We start from the raw sequence: 21,956 nt of genomic DNA, 5'->3' as shown, positions 1-21,956 counted from the left end.
GAGCTGCCCTATGGGTGATGTGAATTGAACCCAGATCCTCTTGAAGAGCAGGCAACAAAGAGCAGTCAGTACTCCAACCATTGAACCATCTCAGAAATCTTCAAGATGGGGGTTTCTGTGTGTGTAACTCTGGCTGCCCTGGAGCTTGCTTTGTAGATCAGGCTGGCCTCGAACTCACAGAGATCTACCTGCCTCTGCTTCTGGAGTGCTGAGATTAAAGGTGTGGTTCACTCCTGCCTATTTTAAAGTTCATGGTTGAGCCAGGGGGTGGTGCACGCCTGTAATCCCAGCACTTGGGAAGCAGAGGCAGGCGAATTTGAGTTCAAGGCCAGACTGGTCTACAGAGTGAGTTCCAGGACAGCCAGGGCTACACAGAGAAACCCTGTCTCAAAAACAAACAAACAAAAACCCCAAACAAAAACAAACAAAGTTGATAACTGATTCCCTGCCGTAGCTATCAGAATTCTGGAGAGCACAGACAGCACATGTACACCAGGCTTTGGGATTCCTTCTACCTTCATTCCAAAGTTTTCATGTTTGAGTTTTGCCTTTCGCTAGGAGTGACTGATTTTTTTAAAAACAGAAAATGTAAAATTGCTTCTTTATTTATCGCGTCAGTTCTTTTGGTGCAACATTGAATTTCCTTTGTTAATATCAAAGATCAAATCTATAGCATTTTCAGAGGCTGCATAATTTGTAGTGTACCATTTTAGGGCAGGACTGCCTTTTAGATTCCGCACTCGGAGCTTCAGGCCGACGCTTCACTTAGCACTCACGCGCTCAATAAATGCTTGCGCAAAGTATGAATGAACTAAAGAACCGCCAGAGCCTCAGAGGGGGTCGGCCTGGGAGTTCCAAAGTTCGGGAGGGGACACGGGGGGCGGGCAGTGGGTGTCACGTGATGGGGCGGAGCAAATCCCATGTGCTTCCCCAGCGCCAACGCAGCTCCGCCCTCTGCGCCGGTCACGTGGGGCGCTGGCTGCGCCTGCGGAGAAGCGGTGGCCGCCGAGCGGGATCTGTGCGGGGAGCCGGAAATGGTTGTGGACTACGTCTGTGCGGCTGCGTGGGGCTCGGCCGCGCGGACTGAAGGAGACTGAAGGTAAAGCCGCCATGTCCGGGTCCGACCCGGCCCCCCACCCCTCCCCCCGCATCCGCCGCCATCCGGGCCAGGGCCCGCCACCCTGCGCCGACGCCCCGGCGCCCCGGGCCCCGAGCCCGCGTCCAGGCCCTACTCGCCAGGCCGATCCCCGGCCCACGTGTGCCGGCCCGGGCCCGGGTGGGGGTGGGGAGCAGGGCCCGGGCGGGGAGGGCGCTGGGGTGGTGGCGAGACAGCCACCTCGACAGCCACCTCCGCCCGGCCTGGGCCGCGGCCCGGCGCAGGCTGCGCGGCGCGGACCCACCACCCCCTCCCCCTGCGGGGCCCGGGCGGCCGCCGGGAAGTGACACGTTGTTCTTTGGCACTGGCCGCGTTGCGCAGAGCAGGGAGGCGGCGGCGGGCAGGGAGGAGCCCCCAGCCCCGCCCGGCGGCCGACCCTCGCCTGCTCCGAGCCGGCTTCTTCGCGGCGGTCGCCGCCCGCCCTGCTGGTGCGGCCGGACTCGCGCCCTTCCTGGCTTGTGTTCCCGGGCGGCCTCAGGCCTCTCTGGCCCCGCGCGAGTGCCCCGCGGCAGGCTCCGAACCCGGTGTCCCCGGGTGGGGGGTGGGGATATCACGGCCGGAGCAGCCGGCTTCATTTGTGATCCGGGAGCCTGGTGCCAGCGAGACCTGGAATTTCCGGTCTGGTTGGTCTTGGGCCCCGTGGAGCCAGGTTGATACCCCTCACCTCCCAATCCCAGGCCTTCGGATGCCCAGAACCTGTAGGCCGCACTGTGGACTTATTCTTAACCGAGGGGGTGAGTGAGGGGGTTGTTTGAGCAGGCAAGGGTGGGGTCAGGGTGATGCGGTGTGTTGGTGGGCTCCATAGGCTATATGTTTTCTGTTGCTGCATTCACTTGGCACCTCTCGTAATCTATGTTGGCCCTAGCTCTTGACACAACCTTTCCCCCAGCCCATTTGCCTTAAGCTTGGGCCCTTTCCTCGTTCCGAGCTCTGCTCTTTCCAACAGGTGCTGGGGGGACCCTGATGTGGCACCAAATGAAATGAACAAAGCTCCTCAGCCCACAGGCCCCCCACCCGCCAGGTCCCCTGGACTCCCACAGGTAATCAAGGCTAAATGACCAGGACTCCCGGTGGGGTGGAGGTCATACAGCTCCAAGTTTTCCCACCCCCATCTGTGTCAGGGCAAAGTGCAGCTGCCTGCTGCCAAATTGAGATAGGGCCCCTGGCTGTCCCTAGGGCTGTCACAGGGAGGGAACATGTGGACTGCTGAGGCTGTTGATGCAGGTCTGCACCCCTTACCTCACCAGCTTGGGTTTAGGCCCCACCCAGGCTTCCCCTCTTGCTGAACTCTGGTCTCTCCCCTTCAGCCAGCGTTTCCCCCGGGGCAGACTGCACCGGTGGTATTTAGCACGCCTCAAGCGACACAAATGAACACGCCTTCTCAGCCCCGCCAGGTGAGGGGCTCTGGCTAGAGTAAGGTGTTGGGTGGAACTGGGAAAATGAGCTGCTGGTTTGGGGCTAGTTTGGAAACTGTGGAGACATGTATACTTGCCCCCCAATTTCCTGACAGTTGCTCTGAGTTCTTCCTTGCTGTTAGTTACGTAGGGTGACTGACTCTTGTGAAGTTTGTAGACTGTGAGAGTGGCATTACTGGGGTACTTGTGCCTTTGAGAACTGGAGACTTGTGCTGTGGGTCCTGCTGCCAGCTCTTTCTGACTACACTAGGAGGTTGCCATTACCCTGTTCTTTTCTCTCTTTCTCTTTGAACTGTGATGAGATAAACATTCCAGCTGTGCTTTTATTTTTATTTACTTATTTTGTTCTCCAAGTCCTTCCCAAGTGGAAGGATTCTTCTCCTACCCACTTTACTACTCCTAACCCCACTCCATCACCTTGGGGATAATTGTCGTCTTTCCTGTCCCCATGTGCTCTCAGGGAGGATTCAGGTCTCTGCAGGTAATACCCCTTCCTAATCCTGAGCCACCTATGCAGTCACCCCATCATCCATCCTAGTCCATAGCTAGACACAGAGTGGGATGGATATTCAGGGGGGTGCCTTGTTTGCCGTTCAGGAGTTTGAGTCCAAATACTGCATGTTAGAGGTCAGCTGTTGACAAGCAAGTGCCCCAGAACTGGGAGACAGTTGCATGTAGCAGTTAGCCTCAGTACTTGAGATGGGATAGTGCATGCTGGGGAGTATGGTGCCCAGAAGGGCATGATGTATCTTGATGTTAGGAGGCCTCTGGAGGGATAGTCTGGAGGTGACAGAGTGTACATGGCAGTGACAGTACAGGATACAGAGTTTTCATTCAAGTTTGAAGGCAAGTGTTAGTACAGGAGGTCACTTAGCCATTGTTGGTCATATGGGTCTTGGGAAGTATTGGTGGCTATGGCTCTGAACCCTGTTGTACTCTTAAGACAGTAAGGACATTGTGGAATGCTGATTTTGCTGTTCGTTCCTCCTAATTTGACCCCACCTACTTTCCTTCTTCCTAATAGCACTTCTACCCTAGCCGGGCCCAGCCCCCTAGCAGTGCAGCCTCCCGAGTGCAGAGTGCAGCCCCTGCCCGTCCTGGCCCAGCTCCCCATGTCTACCCTGCTGGATCCCAAGTAATGATGATCCCTTCCCAGATTTCCTACTCAGCCTCCCAAGGAGCCTACTATATCCCTGGACAGGTGAGGCAGGGGCTGGAAGCAGATAACCTAGTGCCTCACCCTGCACCTTTCCTGCCTGGCCTTGAGACCCATTCCTTTTGGGGGGGGTGGGGGTGAGGGGACTTGTGGTCTTGTCCAGGTTTGGCTTACCCTACTTCATAGTCTGATGTGTGATGATTGTAGCTTTTCTCATCTCTTTTCACTCTTTTCTTCCCCAACCCCCATCAGGGGCGTTCCACGTATGTTGTCCCAACACAGCAGTACCCTGTGCAGCCAGGAGCCCCAGGCTTCTATCCAGGTGCAAGCCCTACCGAGTTTGGGACCTATGGTAAGCAGGGCAAGGAGAAGGTGCGGAGAATGTGTCTTAGGGAATAGCTCAAGTAGTCAACCTTTCTAAATGCTAAGCTATTCCTCTGCATGCTTTTAGTTTTTAAAATGATAGGATTAATAGATGATAGGGATTAGTGCCTAGTTAACTTAGGTTGGTAAAGGAAGTTTTGGTCCTTCCCCACTTCCAAGAATCACAGGATTAAATGTGCACACGCCTTTAATCCCATCCAGCACTAAGGAGGCCGAGATAGGCGGATCTGTTTAAGTTTGAAGCCAACTAGATCTATATAGTGAGTTCCAGAACAGGCAGAGGTACATAGTAACATCCTGTTTCAATAAGAGAAACACAGGATCAGGGCCTTCAATCTGGCTCTGTGGGTCAAAGCACCTACCCCCACGCCTGATGACCTGAGTTTGATCACTGGGACCCGGGTGGTAGGAAGACAGAACTGACTCCCACTAGTTATTCTTACTTCCACTCACCCATACACACATAATGAATAAGTAAATAAACTGATCATTTAAAAAAGAAAGGGCTTGAGGTACAGCTCAGTGGCCAAGAGTGAATTGCTCTTGCAGAGAGGACAAGGTCCGTACCAGCACCCATGTCAGGCAGCTACCAACTGGCTGTAACTTTCAACTCCTGGTGGATCCAACCCTTTTGGATGTACTGGATACCACACACACACACACACACACACACACACACACACACACACAAGAAGATAGATGGAAAGGCATGCAGGCTCTGATTTGAAAGCCAGGTTAGTGAACTTTATGTGGGGTTTCTTTTTATAGTTGGGAGACAGTAACCTGGACTTGAGTGGTTTTCTTTCTTTCTTTTTTTTTTTTTTTTTTTTAGATAGGGTTTCTCTGTGTAGCCCTGGCTGTCCTGGAACTCACTCTGTAGACCAGGCTGGCCTCGAACTCAGAAATCCGCCTGCCTCTGCCTCCCAAGTGCTGGAATTATAGGCGTGTGCTACCACGCCTGGCTTTGAGTGGTTTTCACAGCTAGTTTTCTTATGTTCAAAGAAAAAACTCTGAGCTGGGCAGTGATGGCACACACCTTTAATTACAGCATTTGGGAGGCAGAGGCAAGCGGATTTCTGAGTTCAAGGACAGCCAGGGCTACACAGAGAAACCCTGTCTTGAAAAACCAAAAAGAAAGAAAGAAAAACTCTGAACTTTATGGGTTTTGTTTGAGACAGTCTTATGTGGTTCTAACTTGGCTTGAAACTTGCCATATAAACCAGGCTAGTCTTTTTTGTTGTTGTTGTTGTTGTTGTTGTGGGGGTTTTTTGTTTTGTTTTTGTTCTTTTTTTTCTTTTTGAGACAGGGTTTCTCTGTGGAGTCCTGGTTGTCCTAGAGCTCACTCTGTATACCAGACTGGCCTTGGACTCAGAAATCTGCCAGCCTCTGCCTCCCAAGTGCTGGGATTAAAGGCGTGCACCACCACGCCCGCCTTGAAACCTGGCTAGTCTTAAACTTGCAGAGATCCCCTTGCCTCTGATTGCTGGAATTCAAGTGTATGTTACCATGCTAAGCTTACAGCAGTTTCTAAAAAAAAATCTTCCCATCAGGAGATCTTAAGGAGTACATGTATAGTTGTGTGTGTGTGTGTGTGTGTGTGTGTGTGTGTGTGTGTGTGTGTGTGTGTGTGAGTGTGATTAAACATAACCACCATTGATACTTTCAAAAGGAACAAGTGGGAATTAGGGATGCGTTACAAATTTACACCCCTTTGGAAACAATTGCTAAAGGGAATTTTTATTTCTTTGGGACTGGATGTTACTTTTTGTTAATGGTTGCCCCTTGCAAAGGGCTGTGTTAGAAATTTGAGTCAGCTTCAGTGGAACAATTTGGAAAACCCTGTTCATTCCCTGCCAAAGAGCTGATTGTGTCTCAAGTTGAGGGTGTGCATGTGTGTTGCTGGGTTGGGGGTATGTGTGTGAGAGAGAGAGAGAGAGAGAGAGAGAGAGAGAGAGAGAGAGAGAGAGAGAGAGAGAGAGAGAGAGAACGCGCTTGCGTGCCCTGTAGGGGAGAACAGGAACCTGGTAGCTCCTCTCGGAAGGAGTTCCTCCCTACGAGGTTTGTGAGTGTGTGTGTGTGTGTGTGTGTGTGTGTGTGTGTGTGTGTGTGTGTGGAATTCTTGTAAATGCAGTTCAAACTGGTTCCCCTGCTTTGACAGACACTTAATTCCCCAGGGAGGCGGGCAGGGCAGGGCAAGGGGCCGGCTGTATATGATGAGAGGTTCTGCAGTGGGAGGTGTTCAAGCACATATTAGTATATGTTTGGATCTTGAAGCTGTCACGAATCTTTTCTGTCTTTCTTCCCTCAAGCTGGAGCCTATTACCCAGCCCAAGGTGTGCAGCAGTTTCCTGCTAGTGTGGCTCCTGCCCCAGTTTTGATGAACCAACCACCCCAGATTGCTCCTAAGAGGGAACGGAAAACTGTAAGTAGCAGCTAGGGGCTCTGGGACACCTGGAAAGGGACACTCATGGCTTGGCGTCGGCTGGGATGTTGCGCCTGTGGGAGCAAAACTTGATAGACCTGTGAGTGTAAGCAGAGAATCAGGTCTGTGGAGGAAGAGCGCCCCTTGTAAGGGACTGTAGTGTAGAGACAGCTCACGAGAGGACTAATGGGCGACGGGGGTTCCTAAGACTTGGCTTTAGTCAGGTTCACACGATGTAGGATTGTTTTGGGGATGCTGGTGGTTAGCTTTGGAAATGGTTTGTTTTCTGTGCTCCTAACTCCTTGGTCCTGGAAGCTCTGGAGGCCTACGCCTCTGCTCAGTCCTCAAGCCCTGGGCATGGTGCCCAGAATAGGGTGCCAGGGCTGGGGAAGCCGCTGAGTCACCCTGGCTCCACCCACTGCATCTGGGCCCTACCCCTAGAGATCAGGCCGGCTAACCACAAGTGAGCTAGCTGGATGCTTGACGGGGGTCTTTAGCCTTAGGGTGTTTGGCTATTGACTTAGGGATTGCTGGTGGGTAGAGGGGAGGGAGGGAGGGGCATTGTGATGTACAGGACTGCTCTGTGAGGTCAAGAGTCTTAGGGGTGGGGGCTAGGGCATCGTCTACAAGAGCAGCCGGATGGGTTGACAGTAGAACTCATGGGGTTTCTGGCACCCACCCACCTGCTTCCCAGTAGGGGTGGGAGGTTGGCCCAGAGTGTTAGGAGGGGGACAGGGTGGAGAGGTGGGCTCCTTCTGCTTCCCACTCATCCTATAGCTTTTTCTCCCCAGATCCGAATTCGAGACCCAAACCAAGGAGGGAAGGATATCACAGAAGAGATCATGTCTGGGGCCCGCACTGCCTCCACACCCACTCCTCCCCAGGTACTGTCATATCTTGTGATACCTTGGTTTGGCAGCTATTCTGCCCTAGATTTCAAAGTCACTTGATCTTTTCCTTCACCTTAGGGGTTTATTTCCCTGCTTTCCTGGATTTCTAGGCAGAGCTAAAGTAGAAATGACTCTAGTAGAGAAGGGTGTGGAACTCTTCAGTGCAAACTTATAACACTTTGTGTCCTGCAGACGGGAGGCAGTCTGGAGCCTCAACCCAATGGGGAGTCGCCTCAGGTTGCTGTCATTATCCGGCCAGGTAAGGAAGGCAGTGGCACAGTTTTTATGGGGGAAATGGGGAGTATGAAAATTTACACTTGAAGGAGTGATTCAAACAGTACCAGAGAAGAATGACTTGGGTTTCACGTACTGGGTTTGAAGTTGTACAGTTTCATGAGAGATGGAAACAGCCAAGGTGGGAAGGTTGGGATGTGTTTTGTTAAATTGGAAGTAAGCACACTAAGGAAGGACAGGAACAGTGAAGGACTTGCTGTCATGCATTCATTCTTCTTGCAGATGACCGGTCACAGGGAGCAGCCATTGGGGGGCGGCCAGGACTGCCTGGCCCAGAGCACAGCCCTGGCACAGAATCTCAGCCTTCGTCGCCTTCTCCAACCCCATCACCACCCCCAATTTTGGAGCCGGGGTCTGAGTCTAATCTTGGAGTCCTCTCTATTCCTGGGGACACTATGACAACGGGGATGATACCAATGTCTGTAGAAGAATCGACCCCCATCTCTTGTGAAACTGGGGAGCCATATTGCCTCTCTCCAGAACCCACTCTTGCCGAACCCATACTGGAAGTAGAAGTGACACTCAGCAAACCCATTCCAGAATCTGAGTTCTCTTCCAGTCCTCTCCAGGTTCCCACGTCCCTGGTGCCTCACAGGGCTGAAACTCACGAGCCCAATGGCGTGATCCCATCTGAGGATCTGGAACCAGAGGTGGAGTCAAGCACAGAGCCAGCTCCTCCCCCTCTTTCAGCTTGTGCTTCTGAATCGCTTGTGCCCATTGCTCCAACTGCCCAACCCGAGGAACTGCTCAACGGAGCCCCCTCGCCACCAGCTGTGGATTTAAGCCCAGTCAGTGAGCCAGAGGAACAGGCCAAGGAGGTTTCATCAGCGGCACTGGCCGGCCTTCTCTCTCCCGCTCCACCTGTGGCTCCTTCAGATACTTCTCCTGCTCAGGAGGAAGAAATAGAAGACGACGATGACGAAGAAGGTGGAGAAGCTGAGAATGAGAAGGGAGGAGAGGATCTCCCCGTTGACAGTACTCCTGTCCCAGCCCAGTTGTCTCAGAATTTAGAGGTGGCAGCAGCTCCCCAGGGTAAGGAGGTTGGCTAGCTGATTGATGTTGCTCATCTGGAGATGCTTTCTTACTGACCTCCCATTGGCACCTTTTAGGTTTGGAGACTGGATCTTGATGTAGTCTGGCTACCTGCTTCTGCCTCCTGAGTGCTGTTTTATGAACAGTCCCACAAAATGGGCTTCCATTTTGGCCTAGTGTTAGACTCTAAGAAGTAAAATTGAGGACTCAAGCTGTTTTAGACAAGGTTTTTATGTAGCCTGAGTTGGCCTTGAACTCAATCCTTGTGTCTGTCTCCCAAGTTCAGGGATTACAGGAATCTACCATGATGCCTGGTTTACAGAGGGGATTTTATCATTTAAAGTGGGAATGAAGGGTAGAGGAATCTGCCTGCCTCTGCCTCCTAAGTGCTGGGATTACAGGCTTGCACCATCATGCCAGGCTCAGGGTAGAGGAATGTTATGGCTGGTTTTCTTTCTTTCTTTATTTCTTTTTCTCTTTTTCTCTCTGTGAGGGCTGTTTATTAAATCATTCACACCTTGTCCTCTTTCTCCTTTCAGTGGCAGTGTCTGTGCCAAAGAGGAGACGGAAAATTAAAGAGCTAAATAAGAAGGAGGCTGTAGGTGACCTCCTAGATGCCTTCAAGGAGGTAAGGAAGCAGAAGTAGTTGAGGGGAATGGCGTAGTTTGGAGCACTGATCATGCAACTGAACCTGGGTGTCCATCTGTGGTTGAAGGAGGACCCAGCAGTACCAGAGGTAGAGAATCAGCCTCCCACTGGCAGCAACCCAGGCCCAGAGTCTGAGGGCAGCACAGTGCCCCCACAGCCTGAGGAAGCAGAGGAAACCTGGGACTCTAAGGAAGACAAAATTCACAATGCTGAGAATATCCAGCCTGGGGAGCAGAAGTATGAGTACAAGTCAGGTGTGTTTAAGAAGAGCAGTTGAGCAGTCCTTGTGTACTTCATGAGAACTGGTGTCCTATTGTAGGACACAGGAGTATGACTGATGCCTCCTGTCTTGCAGATCAGTGGAAGCCTCTAAACCTTGAAGAGAAGAAGCGCTATGACAGGGAATTCCTGCTGGGCTTTCAGTTTATCTTTGCCAGTATGCAGAAGCCAGAAGGATTGCCTCATATCACTGATGTGGTGCTGGACAAGGTTGGTGTTTGGAGGAGGTTGATCTGACCTGGAAATGCCTGGGGTCGCCATAGAGAAGGCAGTCATCCTAACCTGTTTGTAAGACATGAATCTTCTTTGCAGGCCAATAAAACACCACTTCGGCCACTGGATCCCTCCAGACTACCTGGCATAAACTCTGGTCCAGATTTCACTCCATCCTTTGCCAACCTTGGCCGACCAGCCCTCAGCAACCGTGGGCCCCCAAGGGGTGGGCCAGGTGGGGAGCTGCCCCGAGGGCCGGTGAGTGGGGCTGGCTGAGGGGCAGATGGTTAATGAATGGGGTGGAATGTTAGGTGTGTCATCCTTTGGGGATGTCTGTCTCACAGCTGTGTGGTAATGGGGTCACATATTGTACTTGGCTTTTCTCTGTCTTCAGTTATCTTCATCCCTTGTCTAGCAGGCTGGCCTGGGACCCAGGCGCTCTCAGCAGGGCCCACGAAAGGAAACTCGCAAGATCATTTCCTCAGTTATAATGACTGAAGACATAAAACTAAACAAAGCAGAGAAGGCTTGGAAACCCAGTAGCAAAAGGACGGCAGCTGATAAGGATCGAGGGGAAGAGGATGCTGATGGAAGCAAGACCCAGGTACTGGCAAGTCTCCACTGCTGCTCCTCTAGAGCTGCCTTGTAAGCCACTGTCTCCACTGTCTTTACTCACCCACCGTCTTTACTCCACTGTCTGGGCTCAGTCCCTACCTTTTTGTCCTGTCTCAGCACCTGTTTTTATCTTGAGTACTTAACTAGATCCCGTATACTAGCTATGTCCTCTCTCCACAGGACCTGTTCCGCAGGGTCCGCTCCATCCTGAATAAGCTGACACCCCAGATGTTTCAGCAGCTGATGAAGCAGGTGACACAACTGGCCATTGACACCGAGGAACGCCTCAAAGGAGTTATTGACCTCATCTTTGAGAAAGCCATCTCAGAGCCCAACTTCTCTGTGGCTTATGCCAACATGTGCCGCTGCCTCATGGCGGTTAGTTTCTACTATTTGCTAAGCCTTTAAAGGTTTTTTCATGCTTTTATTTATTTAACATTTTATTTGCCATGTCTGTCCATGTAGTTGCATGTTTACCACAGCACAATTGGCAGTCATCAAGATAACATGCAGAGTCAATTCTCTTTTACCTTTATGTAGATTCTGGAGATTAAACTCAGACTCCCAAGCTTGCATGGCAGGCTTCTTCACCATCTGAGGTCTGAGCCATCCTCCTGGCCCAGTACTGTCTAGCTTCCGCGTCTTCCTGGGGATCCTAGAGGACAGCTTACTTGGCCCCTTGTCTCTTACGGCAGCTAAGCCTGCAGTGCAGCATAGGCTTTCTGGGTCCGGGAGACTTGAATGGCCTTCTCTGCTTTGGACTGATCTTAATGTGAACTTTGGCCTACAGCTGAAAGTGCCCACTACAGAAAAGCCAACAGTGACTGTGAATTTTCGAAAACTGTTGTTAAATCGGTGCCAGAAAGAATTTGAGAAAGACAAAGATGATGATGAAGTTTTTGAAAAAAAGCAAAAAGAGATGGATGAAGCTGCTACGGTGAGAGACTGCATTGCCAGCCACACCCTGTACTCCCTCCCACCCTCGACACTAGCAGTCAGAAGTCTGGACAGTATTAAGGATCTTGGGGGCTCTCTTTATTACCTTGGGACATGAGTGCTTAGTGCTGGCCTGGCTGGCTATCCAGATAAGAAGAGAAGGGGGTTTTAGCCAACTGGCTGTATGGTTTTGTTCTTAGCTTCTTTATATGTATGTTTGGCCATCCTGTATATATGTGTGCAGTATACATGTCTGGTGCCAGAGGAGACCAGAAGGGGGCACTGGATTCCCTGGAACTGGAGTTAAAGATGGTTCTAAGAACAAAATCTTGGTCTTTTGCAAGAGTAGAAGTATTCTTTCTTTTCTTTCTTTCTTTTTTATTTTTTTGTTGTTGTTGTTTTTTTTTGTTTGGTTTTTGGTGTTTGGTTTTTGGGTTTTTTTTTGAGACAGAGTTTCTCTGTATAGCCCTGGCTGTCCTGGAACTCACTCTATAGACCAGGCTGGCCTCAAACTCAGAAATCCGCCTGCCTCTGGCTTCCAGAGTGCTGGGATTACAGGCGTGCGCCACCACCGCCTAGCTCTCTCTCTCTCTCTTTTTTTTTTTTTTTTAAGACTTATTATATCTCAGTACTATGTAGCTGTCTTCAGACAGGGACATCAGATCTCATTATGGATGGTTGTGAACCACCTTGTGGTTGCTGGGATTTGAACCCAGGACCTTTGGAAGAGCAGCCAGTGCTCTTAACCACTGAGCCATCTCTCCAGCCTGAGCAGAAGTATTCTTAACCACTGACCTGTCTATCTCTCTAAGATCCCCCCTGCTTATCCTTTTATATATATATATATATATATATATATAAAGATTTGCTTATTTTATGTATAGAGAACTATGCCTTCATACATAACAGAAGAGGGCATCAGCTCCCTTTACAGATGGTTGTTAGTGTGAGGCACCATGTGGTTGATGGGAATTGAAGTCAGGACCTCTGAAGAAAGAGCAGCTAAGCCATCTCTCCAGCTCCTTGGTTATCTTTTTGACATAATCTTTGTCTTACGACTGACTGACAGGCAGAAGAACGGGGACGCCTGAAGGAAGAGCTGGAAGAGGCCCGGGACATAGCTCGGCGGCGCTCCTTAGGGAATATCAAGTTTATTGGAGAGTTATTCAAGTTGAAGATGCTAACAGAAGCAATAATGCATGACTGTGTGGTCAAGCTACTTAAGAACCATGATGAGGAGTCACTGGAATGCCTCTGCCGCCTCCTCACCACTATAGGAAAAGACCTGGACTTTGCAAAAGCCAAGGTAGAGGTCCTGGGATGTGGTGTGGAATGAGTAGGCATGTGGGTCTTCTGTTTGCTGACAAGATACAGGCTGAGGGGTTTGGGATGCTTAGCTAATGTCGGAGGTAAAAAGAAAGAGAGGGCGGAGACAAAATTGATGTGATCCCTTTGCTGCCTAGCCCCGAATGGACCAGTATTTCAACCAGATGGAAAAAATCATTAAAGAAAAGAAGACCTCATCTCGCATCCGTTTCATGCTGCAGGATGTACTCGATCTGCGGCAGGTGTGTGTCGTCTCCCCCACTTCGTCGGCTCCTCCAATTCTGATATTACCTTGACTGATCCCTGCCAACCCCAAAATAACTGTTTCCATTTTGTTGTCAGAGTAATTGGGTGCCACGCCGAGGGGACCAGGGTCCTAAGACTATCGATCAAATTCACAAGGAGGCTGAGATGGAAGAGCACCGCGAACACATCAAAGTGCAGCAGCTCATGGCCAAGGGCAGCGAGAAGCGCCGGGGCGGCCCTCCAGGACCGCCTATCAGTGAGTCTGAGGCTAGGCCTACGGAGGAGACACTGACCCTCCAGAGGGGATGATGGCGTTCTTTCCGCTGATGACCTCTGTTAGTGCCACGTGTCTGGGCCACTGAGACCACATGATGGGATTGAGGATCTGAGGAAGGGAGGCTGAGGGTGGCCCAAGAACAGGTTGTTAGGACTTGTTACTCCAACATGCTTCCCCCACCCTTCCTTCTTCCCTCCGTCCCTCCCTCCCTTCCTTCCCGTCCTCTTCCCTCCCTCTCAGACCGCGGCCTTCCACTTGTGGATGATGGTGGCTGGAATACGGTTCCCATCAGCAAAGGCAGTCGCCCCATTGACACCTCACGGCTCACCAAGATCACAAAGGTAAGGCTGTGTTCTGGAGTAGGTGAGTTGGAGGGTGAAGAGAATGAAGTGTGCATTGGACCCACAGTTAGGGTGGTGGTAGCCGGTCTTAGTAAGCTGATAGGAACACCAAAATCAAGCCAAGAATGGTTTTAAAGGAGTGATATTTTATGGTATGTTGAATACGTACAATTTGGACTCAGGTTAAGAGCACTGGCGGCTCTCTCAGAGGTCCTGAGTTCAATTCCCAGGAACCACGTGGTGGCTCACAACCATCTGTTAATGATCATGGGCTGGTCCCTTTTTCTGACCTACATGCATACAGAACAGTATATTTGTGATAAATAATCTGTTTTTAAAAGTCTATAGAATTTGAATTCTACTGTCTATGGGTAATTACTTGATACAAGTTATATCTTATCTATTTTCACACTGTAATAACAGAATGAGTAGTAACCATAGGCTGTGGATTGCAAAGCCCTAAAATGTTTACTGTCTTGACTGTATAGTCAAAGCTTGCCTCACCCTTCATTTGGGCCCTTTATCCAGTGTGGCTGTGTGTGGTGGGGTTGGTGAAGGGTGTAAGCTATGTAAGACATACAAGTCTGCTGTCTCCTCTGCAGCCTGGCTCCATTGATTCCAACAACCAGCTCTTTGCACCTGGAGGACGACTGAGCTGGGGCAAGGGCAGCAGTGGGGGCTCAGGAGCCAAGCCCGCAGACACAGGTACTGAGGCCTGTAGGGAAGGGGGACTTGTGATTCTCGGCTTCCTTGAGTTAGTCTTTCTTACACAGAATAAGTAATTAGGGAATAAATAGAGGAGTCATATACATGATGCCAAGAGCTGAAATACTTTGTCATTGTTGTGACCGAGAGTCACAATAAGGGAGAGGGCTGCATAAAGTAGTAAAGGTGTGGCGCACTCTGGAAAGGGAGAAATGGGTTAATGAAGTTTCTCTCTGCCTTCCTAGCATCGGAAGCTACTCGTCCAGCTACCTTGAATCGCTTTTCTGCTCTTCAACAAACATTACCCGCAGAGAACACAGATAACAGGCGTGTTGTACAGAGGTGAGTTTCTGGGGGTGGGGCTGTTGTTAAGAGAATACTGTGATTTGGGTTTTAGTTGTCAAAGCATAGGGCTCTCTCATGCCTTTATTGCCTGGACATGTCCTTGATAGCAGTGGCCTGAATATGGATAGTCACATAAAATGCTTGAGTGGTACAGCTGAGAAACAGTGTGTTTCGTCTTCCAGGAGTAGCTTAAGCCGGGAACGAGGTGAGAAAGCTGGGGACCGGGGAGACCGGCTAGAGCGGAGTGAGCGGGGAGGTGACCGTGGGGACCGACTTGATCGTGCCAGAACACCTGCCACCAAGCGAAGTTTTAGCAAAGAAGTGGAGGAACGAAGTAGAGAGCGGCCATCCCAGCCTGAGGGACTCCGCAAGGCAGCTAGCCTCACAGAGGACCGTGGTCGGGACCCTGGTGAGGAGGAGGGAAGGCTTGCAGAGGAATGGCCTATTGGCTGATATGGGACTGAGTACTCCCTAACTTTCTTGGGGAGCTCTGGATACTTTTAAGATGAGTAGCTGAAAAGTTCTTCCCCTGTAGTGAAGCGGGAAGCCACTCTACCTCCAGTGAGCCCCCCAAAGGCTGCGCTTTCTGTGGATGAGGTGGAAAAGAAATCCAAGGCCATCATTGAGGAATATCTCCATCTCAATGACATGAAGGTTGGCATTGGGAAGGGACTAACTAGTGATTGCTAGAAAGGGTAGGGAAAGGGACTCGTGCTGACTGGCACGGTCTGTGTAGACTGCAGACCCAGCACTGATGGTTCTCTTCCCTGTATGTCCTGCCTCAGGAAGCAGTCCAGTGTGTTCAGGAGCTGGCTTCACCCTCCTTGCTCTTCATTTTCGTACGGCTTGGCATCGAGTCCACGCTGGAGCGCAGTACCATTGCTCGTGAGCATATGGGAAGACTGCTGCACCAGCTGCTCTGTGTGGGGCACCTGTCCACTGCCCAGTACTACCAAGGGTATGATCCACATTAGTCTGTGGGCCTTCCAAAGCCATGTCACCCACTGATCCCTTCTCCTTTGGGGGATTCCCGGGATCTTGGATGTTAGCTTGAGGTTGTCTCATGTCTAGAAAACATTGATTACAGTTGTGCTGTATTTCCCTAGACGCAGGCTGTCTAACCCATCTCTAAATGCCCTGGCTCTTATTCCCTTTTCAGGCTCTATGAAACACTAGAATTGGCTGAGGACATGGAAATTGATATCCCTCATGTATGGCTTTACCTGGCAGAACTGATAACACCTATTCTCCAGGAAGATGGGGTGCCCATGGGAGAGCTCTTCAGGTAAGCCCTCCCTCCCTATGTGGATGGGAGGGAGAGAGAATAGGGGAAGTGAGACAAGTTGCATACTTGGGTTTGGAGAGGGATGGAGTAATATTGAAGGCTTTGGAGGTCATCAGGATTGATTTTTTTTTTTTTTCCTTACAGGGAAATTACAAAGCCTCTGAGACCCATGGGTAAAGCTACTTCTTTGTTGCTGGAGATCCTGGGTCTCTTATGCAAGAGCATGGTGAGTTGAACCTTTCAAAGGTTGATGTATTCAGAGACTTTTGTGTGGCTTTGGCTGCCCTGCTGGGTGACCCTGGAGCCTCTCTGGCTTTGTGTTGGCCAGGAGTATTTGTAATGCTAAGAACACTTTGATACTTGAGAGAGGAAAAGGTCTAAATAATAGGTAGTTTCTGTCCTGAGTTCTTCCTGGGCTGAAGGAAGATTGGCCTACACCCATGGTTAATTCATTTGACTGGCGTTTCGTTTACCAGTTCATTATAGACTAAGTCCCTGGGATGACAGCAGTTAGACAGTATGAACTTGGTACAGAACAGAGGAAGAGATGGGAACTCCACCTAGAATGAAATAGGGAGACTGTCTCAGGGCTGGCCGTGGAGTTGCAAGAATATTTGGCAGTGTTTACAGTGGAAGACCACCTTTGATGAGCACTACAACTATTTTGTGAAAGCTAATTGGGCGTCAGGAATGTAAAGCCTTGAAAAGGGGAAGTTGAGAGCGCTGCCTGAAGAAGTTGGGTATGTAGTGTGCACTTCCATGTCTAGATCTCTGGGGGATAAGACAAGATTGAAAGGGACTCCAAGACATTTTGTGAAGGTGTGGAGGTATTATTACTGCTGCTAAGGTTTTCTGAACATAGGAAACCAATAGGCATATCTTTTTTTGTTGTTGGTTTTTTTGTTTTTTGTTTTTGAGCTAGGGTTCTCTTTGTAGCCTTAGCTGTCATGGTGGACCACCACTGGCTGCCAATTAGAATTTTTAAGCAAATGTACATTTACTTGGGAAAAAAAAAAGCTCAATGGCTAAGAGAAACAAAAATACAGTTTTAGATTTATTTATTTTTTGTTTGTTTGTTTGTTTGTTTGTTTGTTTTTGTTTTGTTTTGTTGTTGTTTTTTTGGATTTGGTTTTTTCGAGACAGGGTTTCTCTGTGTAGCCCTGGCTGTCCTGGAACTCACTCTGTAGACCAGGCTGGCCTGGAACTCAGAAATCTGCCTGCCTCTGCCTCCCAGAGTGCTGGGATTACAGGCCTGCGCCAACACCACCCTGCTATTTGTTTATTTTTACTTATTTACTTATTTAGGCTTATTTATTTTTGTTTTGTATGTATATATGTGTTTTGTTTGTATGTATGTGTGGAAGAGTATGTCAGAATCCTTGGAACCTGCCTTATACCCATTATCCTTTGAGAAACTACAGTGTAGGTGCTGGGACTGAAACAAGTGTTCTTAACTGTTAAGCCAACTCTCCTGATCTGAAAAACAATAATAAATATATTTCTTTCAAAAACAAAATCAACAAAACTTGTTTGGGAAAGGAAATATAGGTGAAATATATGTACTATATATACCTTTTTGTAATTGATACTTTTCCTAGAGGCTTTCCCTCATCCTAATATCCTGTCACTGTGGTAGTGGGTGAGTTCCTATTACTTGTAATGTCAACTTAATCTAGGTGTGGAAGGGTGGTGCCTATGTGGTATGACTAGAACTAGAAGAGGCGAGAGCCATCTCAGGATGCTGACTTAGTCTTTTGTTTTTCAGGGACCCAAAAAGGTGGGGATGCTGTGGCGAGAGGCCGGGCTGAGCTGGAGGGAGTTCTTAGCAGAGGGCCAAGACGTCGGCACGTTTGTGGCTGAAAAGGTTTGAGGCTGGAGTTGAGTTGTGCATTTGGGGCTAGCGGATCTCCTCTTTCCCTCGCCTTTCACACTAGCTTTGGCCTTCTGTTGTCTGTAGAAGGTGGAGTATACCTTGGGAGAAGAGGCCGACGCTCCCGGCCAGAAGGCACTTGCCTTTGAGGAGCTTCGGAGGCAGCTGGAGAAGCTGCTGAAGGACGGCAGCAGTAATCAGAGTGTGTTTGACTGGATAGAGGTACGGCTCGTGGATGCTGGGGGGAGGGGGGAGGGAAGGAGGGGGAGAGGGACGGAGGAGGAGAGGGACGGAGGATAGAGGTAGTTTTGAGGTGAATGGTTTGGGAGTAACAAGAATGGATACTTAGGGCCCATTTGTTTTTCTGTACAGGCCAACCTGAATGAGCAGCAGATAGCATCCAATACATTAGTTCGAGCCCTCATGACAACTGTCTGTTATTCTGCAATTATCTGTAAGCCAGGGAGGTGGTGGGACAAGGGTGGGCCAGGCAATCGAATAGGGGTGGTGGTGGCGGCGTGTGGAGTTTTGGTCTTGTCCTTCTAGGGCAAAGCCAGGTGAAGTCTTCCTTATTCCACTCTATTGTTGTTTGATTTCTCCCCCTGTAGTTGAGACTCCTCTCCGAGTGGATGTTCAAGTGTTGAAAGTGCGAGCAAGACTGCTGCAGAAATACCTGTGTGATGAGCAGAAGGAGCTACAAGCACTCTATGCTCTCCAGGCCCTTGTAGTGACCTTAGAACAGCCTGCCAGTAAGCCAGGCTGCAGGGGTGAGGGTGGGCAGAGGGACTGCCAGCTAGAAGAAGCTGGTCATGGAAGGTACTCAACCCGAGAGGCGGGGAAAGAGCAAATGCCTGGTGATAGGATGATTACTTACCATACCCTCTGCTTGTTTCCTTGCCTACAAATGGAATGAGTTAATCTAAGCCTGGAGGGTTGATTGCCTGCCCGATTTGTGCTTGACCAGTAGATGACAGCAATGCAGAGGTGATAAACAGTGGCATCTTTCAGATACCATGTGCCCATCTATCTGACACAAGGCTGAAGTGCTTTCTAATAGCTGTTAGGGGAAGATGGGGGCTTATGACAATGGCTGAGGGTTACAGTTACAGCACATGGGTATGCTTAGGTGTTGAAATAACCTTAGTGAGCAAATAGAGCACAGTTCTATGCTGGCCTGGAGTCAGTAAGAGCTATGAGTGTTGGAAGATGGGTCCAAGAGATGATGGGTATGAGTTGGTTACCTATAAATATAGAGCAGGCAGGCCCTGAGTTGGAATAAAGACATAAAAAGAGCTACTGAAAGAAGTGCAGCAGTCAAGAACCAGAGGGACTGGAGAAGTAGGGTGAGGGGCAGAAACTTCAGGCCAGGTAAGTACCAACAGGGAGGGGCCTTGCATGGAGTGGAGTAAGGATTATATTAAGCAAAGAAAAGAATTTGAGCTGAGAATGGTGTTGCCATACCCCGTGATCCTAACAACCAGAGGCAGAGACATCTCTACAAGCGTGAGGCCAACCTGGGATGAGTAATTAGACCCTGTGAGAGAATGCCTTCTACCCCAGCTGGTCATGGTGGCATTCAGGAGACAGGAAAGTGCGCTCCTGATCAAGACAGCCAGGGCCACATACATCAGAACAGCAAAAAACTACTTACAACAAAAGTACCTTTACAATACTCTGAATAGCTGTTGACTTGTATTTTACAGTGGAGGAGACTGAGGCTTGCTTGGAATGAATGGAATTGCCTGGAGAATAGGAACCCTGGCAAGATGGAGAACACAGATAGGGCCAGGGGCTGTGAGCAAAGAGAAAGTTTGTATAGGAAAATGGTTGAAAATGGTAGATGCTACAGTGTGGCAGGAGCCTAACATCAAGGTCTTCCCAGTGAGCTACAGAATTTGATAGAGTAGGTAGGGGTCCAAAGTTCTGAATTGGAGAGGACTGAGATAGTTGGCTGAGACAGAAAAACATGTAAGCAAGATTAGACTTAACAGAAATGTGGTAAATGTGTAGGGCAAAGTGGATAAGCTGTTGTACAGGGTTCTCTGAGAGAACGAACATGGATTTTGGAGTACAGATGTGGGGTTAAGTGAAGGATCAGCTATACCCACAGAGACAGGGAAAACCCAGAGTTGTGTCTTGGCCTGAACCTTCCATAGCTGGTAAGCCAGCTTATCACCCTTGAGCTGGGCTTTGGGGTCCTGTGCTTCACTTAATGGAGTTGGTGAGGAATGGGACAGACGGTGTTGTAAGAGGCACCTGAGGAAAGCTGTGATGGCTAAAGACAAGCGAGGAGGAAGAGGTCAGAGGAGGGTCCTGGGGGGTTCACCAGAAAGATAGGATGGTAAGAGAAATGGCCAGAGACAGTAGAGTGTGTGGGAAATAGGCCACAGTTTTTCGGGAATCTTGTCTGCCATGGACTCTTAAATGCTGGACCTAGAGTTGAACTCAGGTGACTAATTTCCAGCTCTTTATTTAGTCTTTGGAATGCAATCTTAGGTAGTCTGGGCTGGCCTCAAATTAGGTACCAGGCCTAGTATTTTTCCTTTCTTGTTTTTATTTTGGTTTTTTTTTGAAACAAGGTTTCTCAGTATAGCCTCACTCTGTAGACCCTGGCAGGATATACCACCACACCCAGCCTTCCCTCTTTGTTCTCCTGAGACATGGTCTCACTTGTGTAGAACTGACTGGCCTAGAAAATTCTATTGCAGGCTGGGCAGTGTGCACGCCTTTAATCCCAGTACTTGGGAGTCAGAGGCAGGCGGATTTCTGAGTTCAAGGCCAGCCTGGTCTAGAGAGTGAGTTCCAGGACAGCCAGGACTACACAGAAACCCTGTCTCTCAAACAAAAAAGAAAATTCTATTGCAGACCAGGCTAGTCTCAAACCCAGATTTACCCTTCTCTTCCTGAGCATTGAGATTAAAGGTGTGTAGCACCACAACTGGCCTCAGTTTTCCCCCTTTTCAATTTTGCTAAACTGCCAGAGTTGGCTTTGAGCTTACTTTCTTGATCTGCCTCAGTCTCCCAAATATTTGAGTTTACATGCCTGTCTCTAAGGATTGCTAATAGCTAAGTAACTCGTTCTTAAACAGGTAGTCTCTGTCATGAGATTAGCATTCTGTCAGAGGCCTAGTTACTCTGAATACCAGGATGGTAGATCACAGTTGTGTTTAGCAGTGTCTCTGGGAGGGATCTCTGGGAATAGACTGCTAAAGTTTTGACTAGTCACCTAATTGATGTCCTTGTGGCTTGCAGACCTGCTTCGGATGTTCTTTGATGCTCTGTATGATGAGGATGTAGTGAAGGAAGATGCCTTCTACAGCTGGGAGAGCAGCAAGGACCCTGCTGAACAGCAGGGCAAGGGTGTGGCCCTTAAATCTGTCACAGCATTCTTCAATTGGCTTCGTGAGGCTGAGGAAGAGGAGTCTGATCACAACTGATGGCGGGTGGGGCAGGGGACTTGGAGCCATGGACACGTGGATGGCCCAGCCGGCCAGCCGCCTGGACTGCAGGGGGGCGGCGGCGGCAGTGGCGGCAGTGGCAGTGGGTGCCTGTAGTGCGATGTGTCTTGAGCTAATAAAGTGGCTGATGAGGCAGGATGGCTTGGGGCTGCCTGGGCCCCCCTCCAGGATGCTGCCAAGTGTCTCTCTCCTCCCCCCAGGGCACAGAGATATATATAAAGTCTTGAAATTTGGTGTGTCTGCGGGGGGAGGGGCACTACCGCCTGCCTCTAGGGTCCTTTTTTATTTTCTGAAATCACTCTTGGGACTGCCGTCCTCGCTGCTGGGGGCATATGCCCCAGCCCCTGCACCACCCCTGCTGCTGCCTGGGCAGGGGAAAGGGGGGGGCACGGTGCCTGTAATTATTAAACATGAATTCAATTAAGTTTATTGCCTCTTTACTGATCTGCACCGCTGAAGGAGAATGGATAGGTAGGCATTTACCAAATTTGGACACTGTATCATTAATAGTGTTTTTCCCTGTCAGAACATTTTGGGAACCTGGGGAGTTGCTTTTCTGGAGAGTTTGAGATCTCCAGATCAGCCTGAGGACGACGAAACAACGGGTACTTTTGCTTCTACCAGATTAATCCGAGCTCTGAGTTTGAGGGCCTTGTAGGAACC

General features: G+C 49.7%; 1 protein-coding gene and 1 non-coding gene across 5 annotated transcripts; both read left to right on the top strand.

The window, feature by feature from the left end:
- Window positions 1–1,000: 1,000 nt before the first annotated feature.
- Eif4g1 (eukaryotic translation initiation factor 4 gamma 1) lies at window positions 1,001–21,717 on the top strand. Of its 4 annotated transcripts, none has more exons than XM_052159221.1 (33): window positions 1,001–1,099; window positions 1,834–1,890; window positions 2,103–2,196; window positions 2,464–2,550; window positions 3,596–3,772; window positions 3,980–4,079; window positions 6,421–6,533; window positions 7,325–7,417; window positions 7,616–7,682; window positions 7,940–8,749; window positions 9,289–9,377; window positions 9,465–9,651; window positions 9,753–9,886; window positions 9,989–10,147; window positions 10,308–10,493; window positions 10,685–10,882; window positions 11,295–11,441; window positions 12,510–12,746; window positions 12,904–13,008; window positions 13,109–13,268; window positions 13,530–13,630; window positions 14,233–14,335; window positions 14,581–14,677; window positions 14,863–15,089; window positions 15,216–15,334; window positions 15,466–15,638; window positions 15,840–15,965; window positions 16,110–16,191; window positions 17,731–17,829; window positions 17,923–18,057; window positions 18,208–18,289; window positions 18,444–18,584; window positions 21,088–21,717. In XM_052159221.1, the coding sequence occupies exons 3-33, from the start codon at window positions 2,137–2,139 to the stop codon at window positions 21,270–21,272; spliced, it is 4,779 nt and encodes a 1,592-aa protein (XP_052015181.1). In that variant the 5' UTR covers window positions 1,001–1,099; window positions 1,834–1,890; window positions 2,103–2,136; the 3' UTR covers window positions 21,273–21,717. The 4 variants fall into 4 exon arrangements, with proteins under 4 accessions (XP_052015181.1, XP_052015179.1, XP_052015182.1 ...); XM_052159219.1 differs by having other exon boundaries at window positions 10,305–10,493; XM_052159220.1 differs by lacking the exon at window positions 1,834–1,890 and having other exon boundaries at window positions 1,005–1,099; window positions 10,305–10,493.
- LOC127666419 (small nucleolar RNA SNORD66) lies at window positions 13,331–13,405 on the top strand. The gene has a single exon (XR_007973618.1). It is a non-coding gene; the product is annotated as a small nucleolar RNA SNORD66 (small nucleolar RNA).
- Window positions 21,718–21,956: the final 239 nt, after the last annotated feature.

The sequence above is a fragment of the Apodemus sylvaticus genome, chromosome 15, assembly GCF_947179515.1.
Source record: "Apodemus sylvaticus chromosome 15, mApoSyl1.1, whole genome shotgun sequence".
NCBI lineage: Eukaryota > Metazoa > Chordata > Mammalia > Rodentia > Muridae > Apodemus > Apodemus sylvaticus.
Note: the sequence above shows the minus strand (reverse complement) of the source record. Positions and strands in the feature narration are given on the sequence as shown.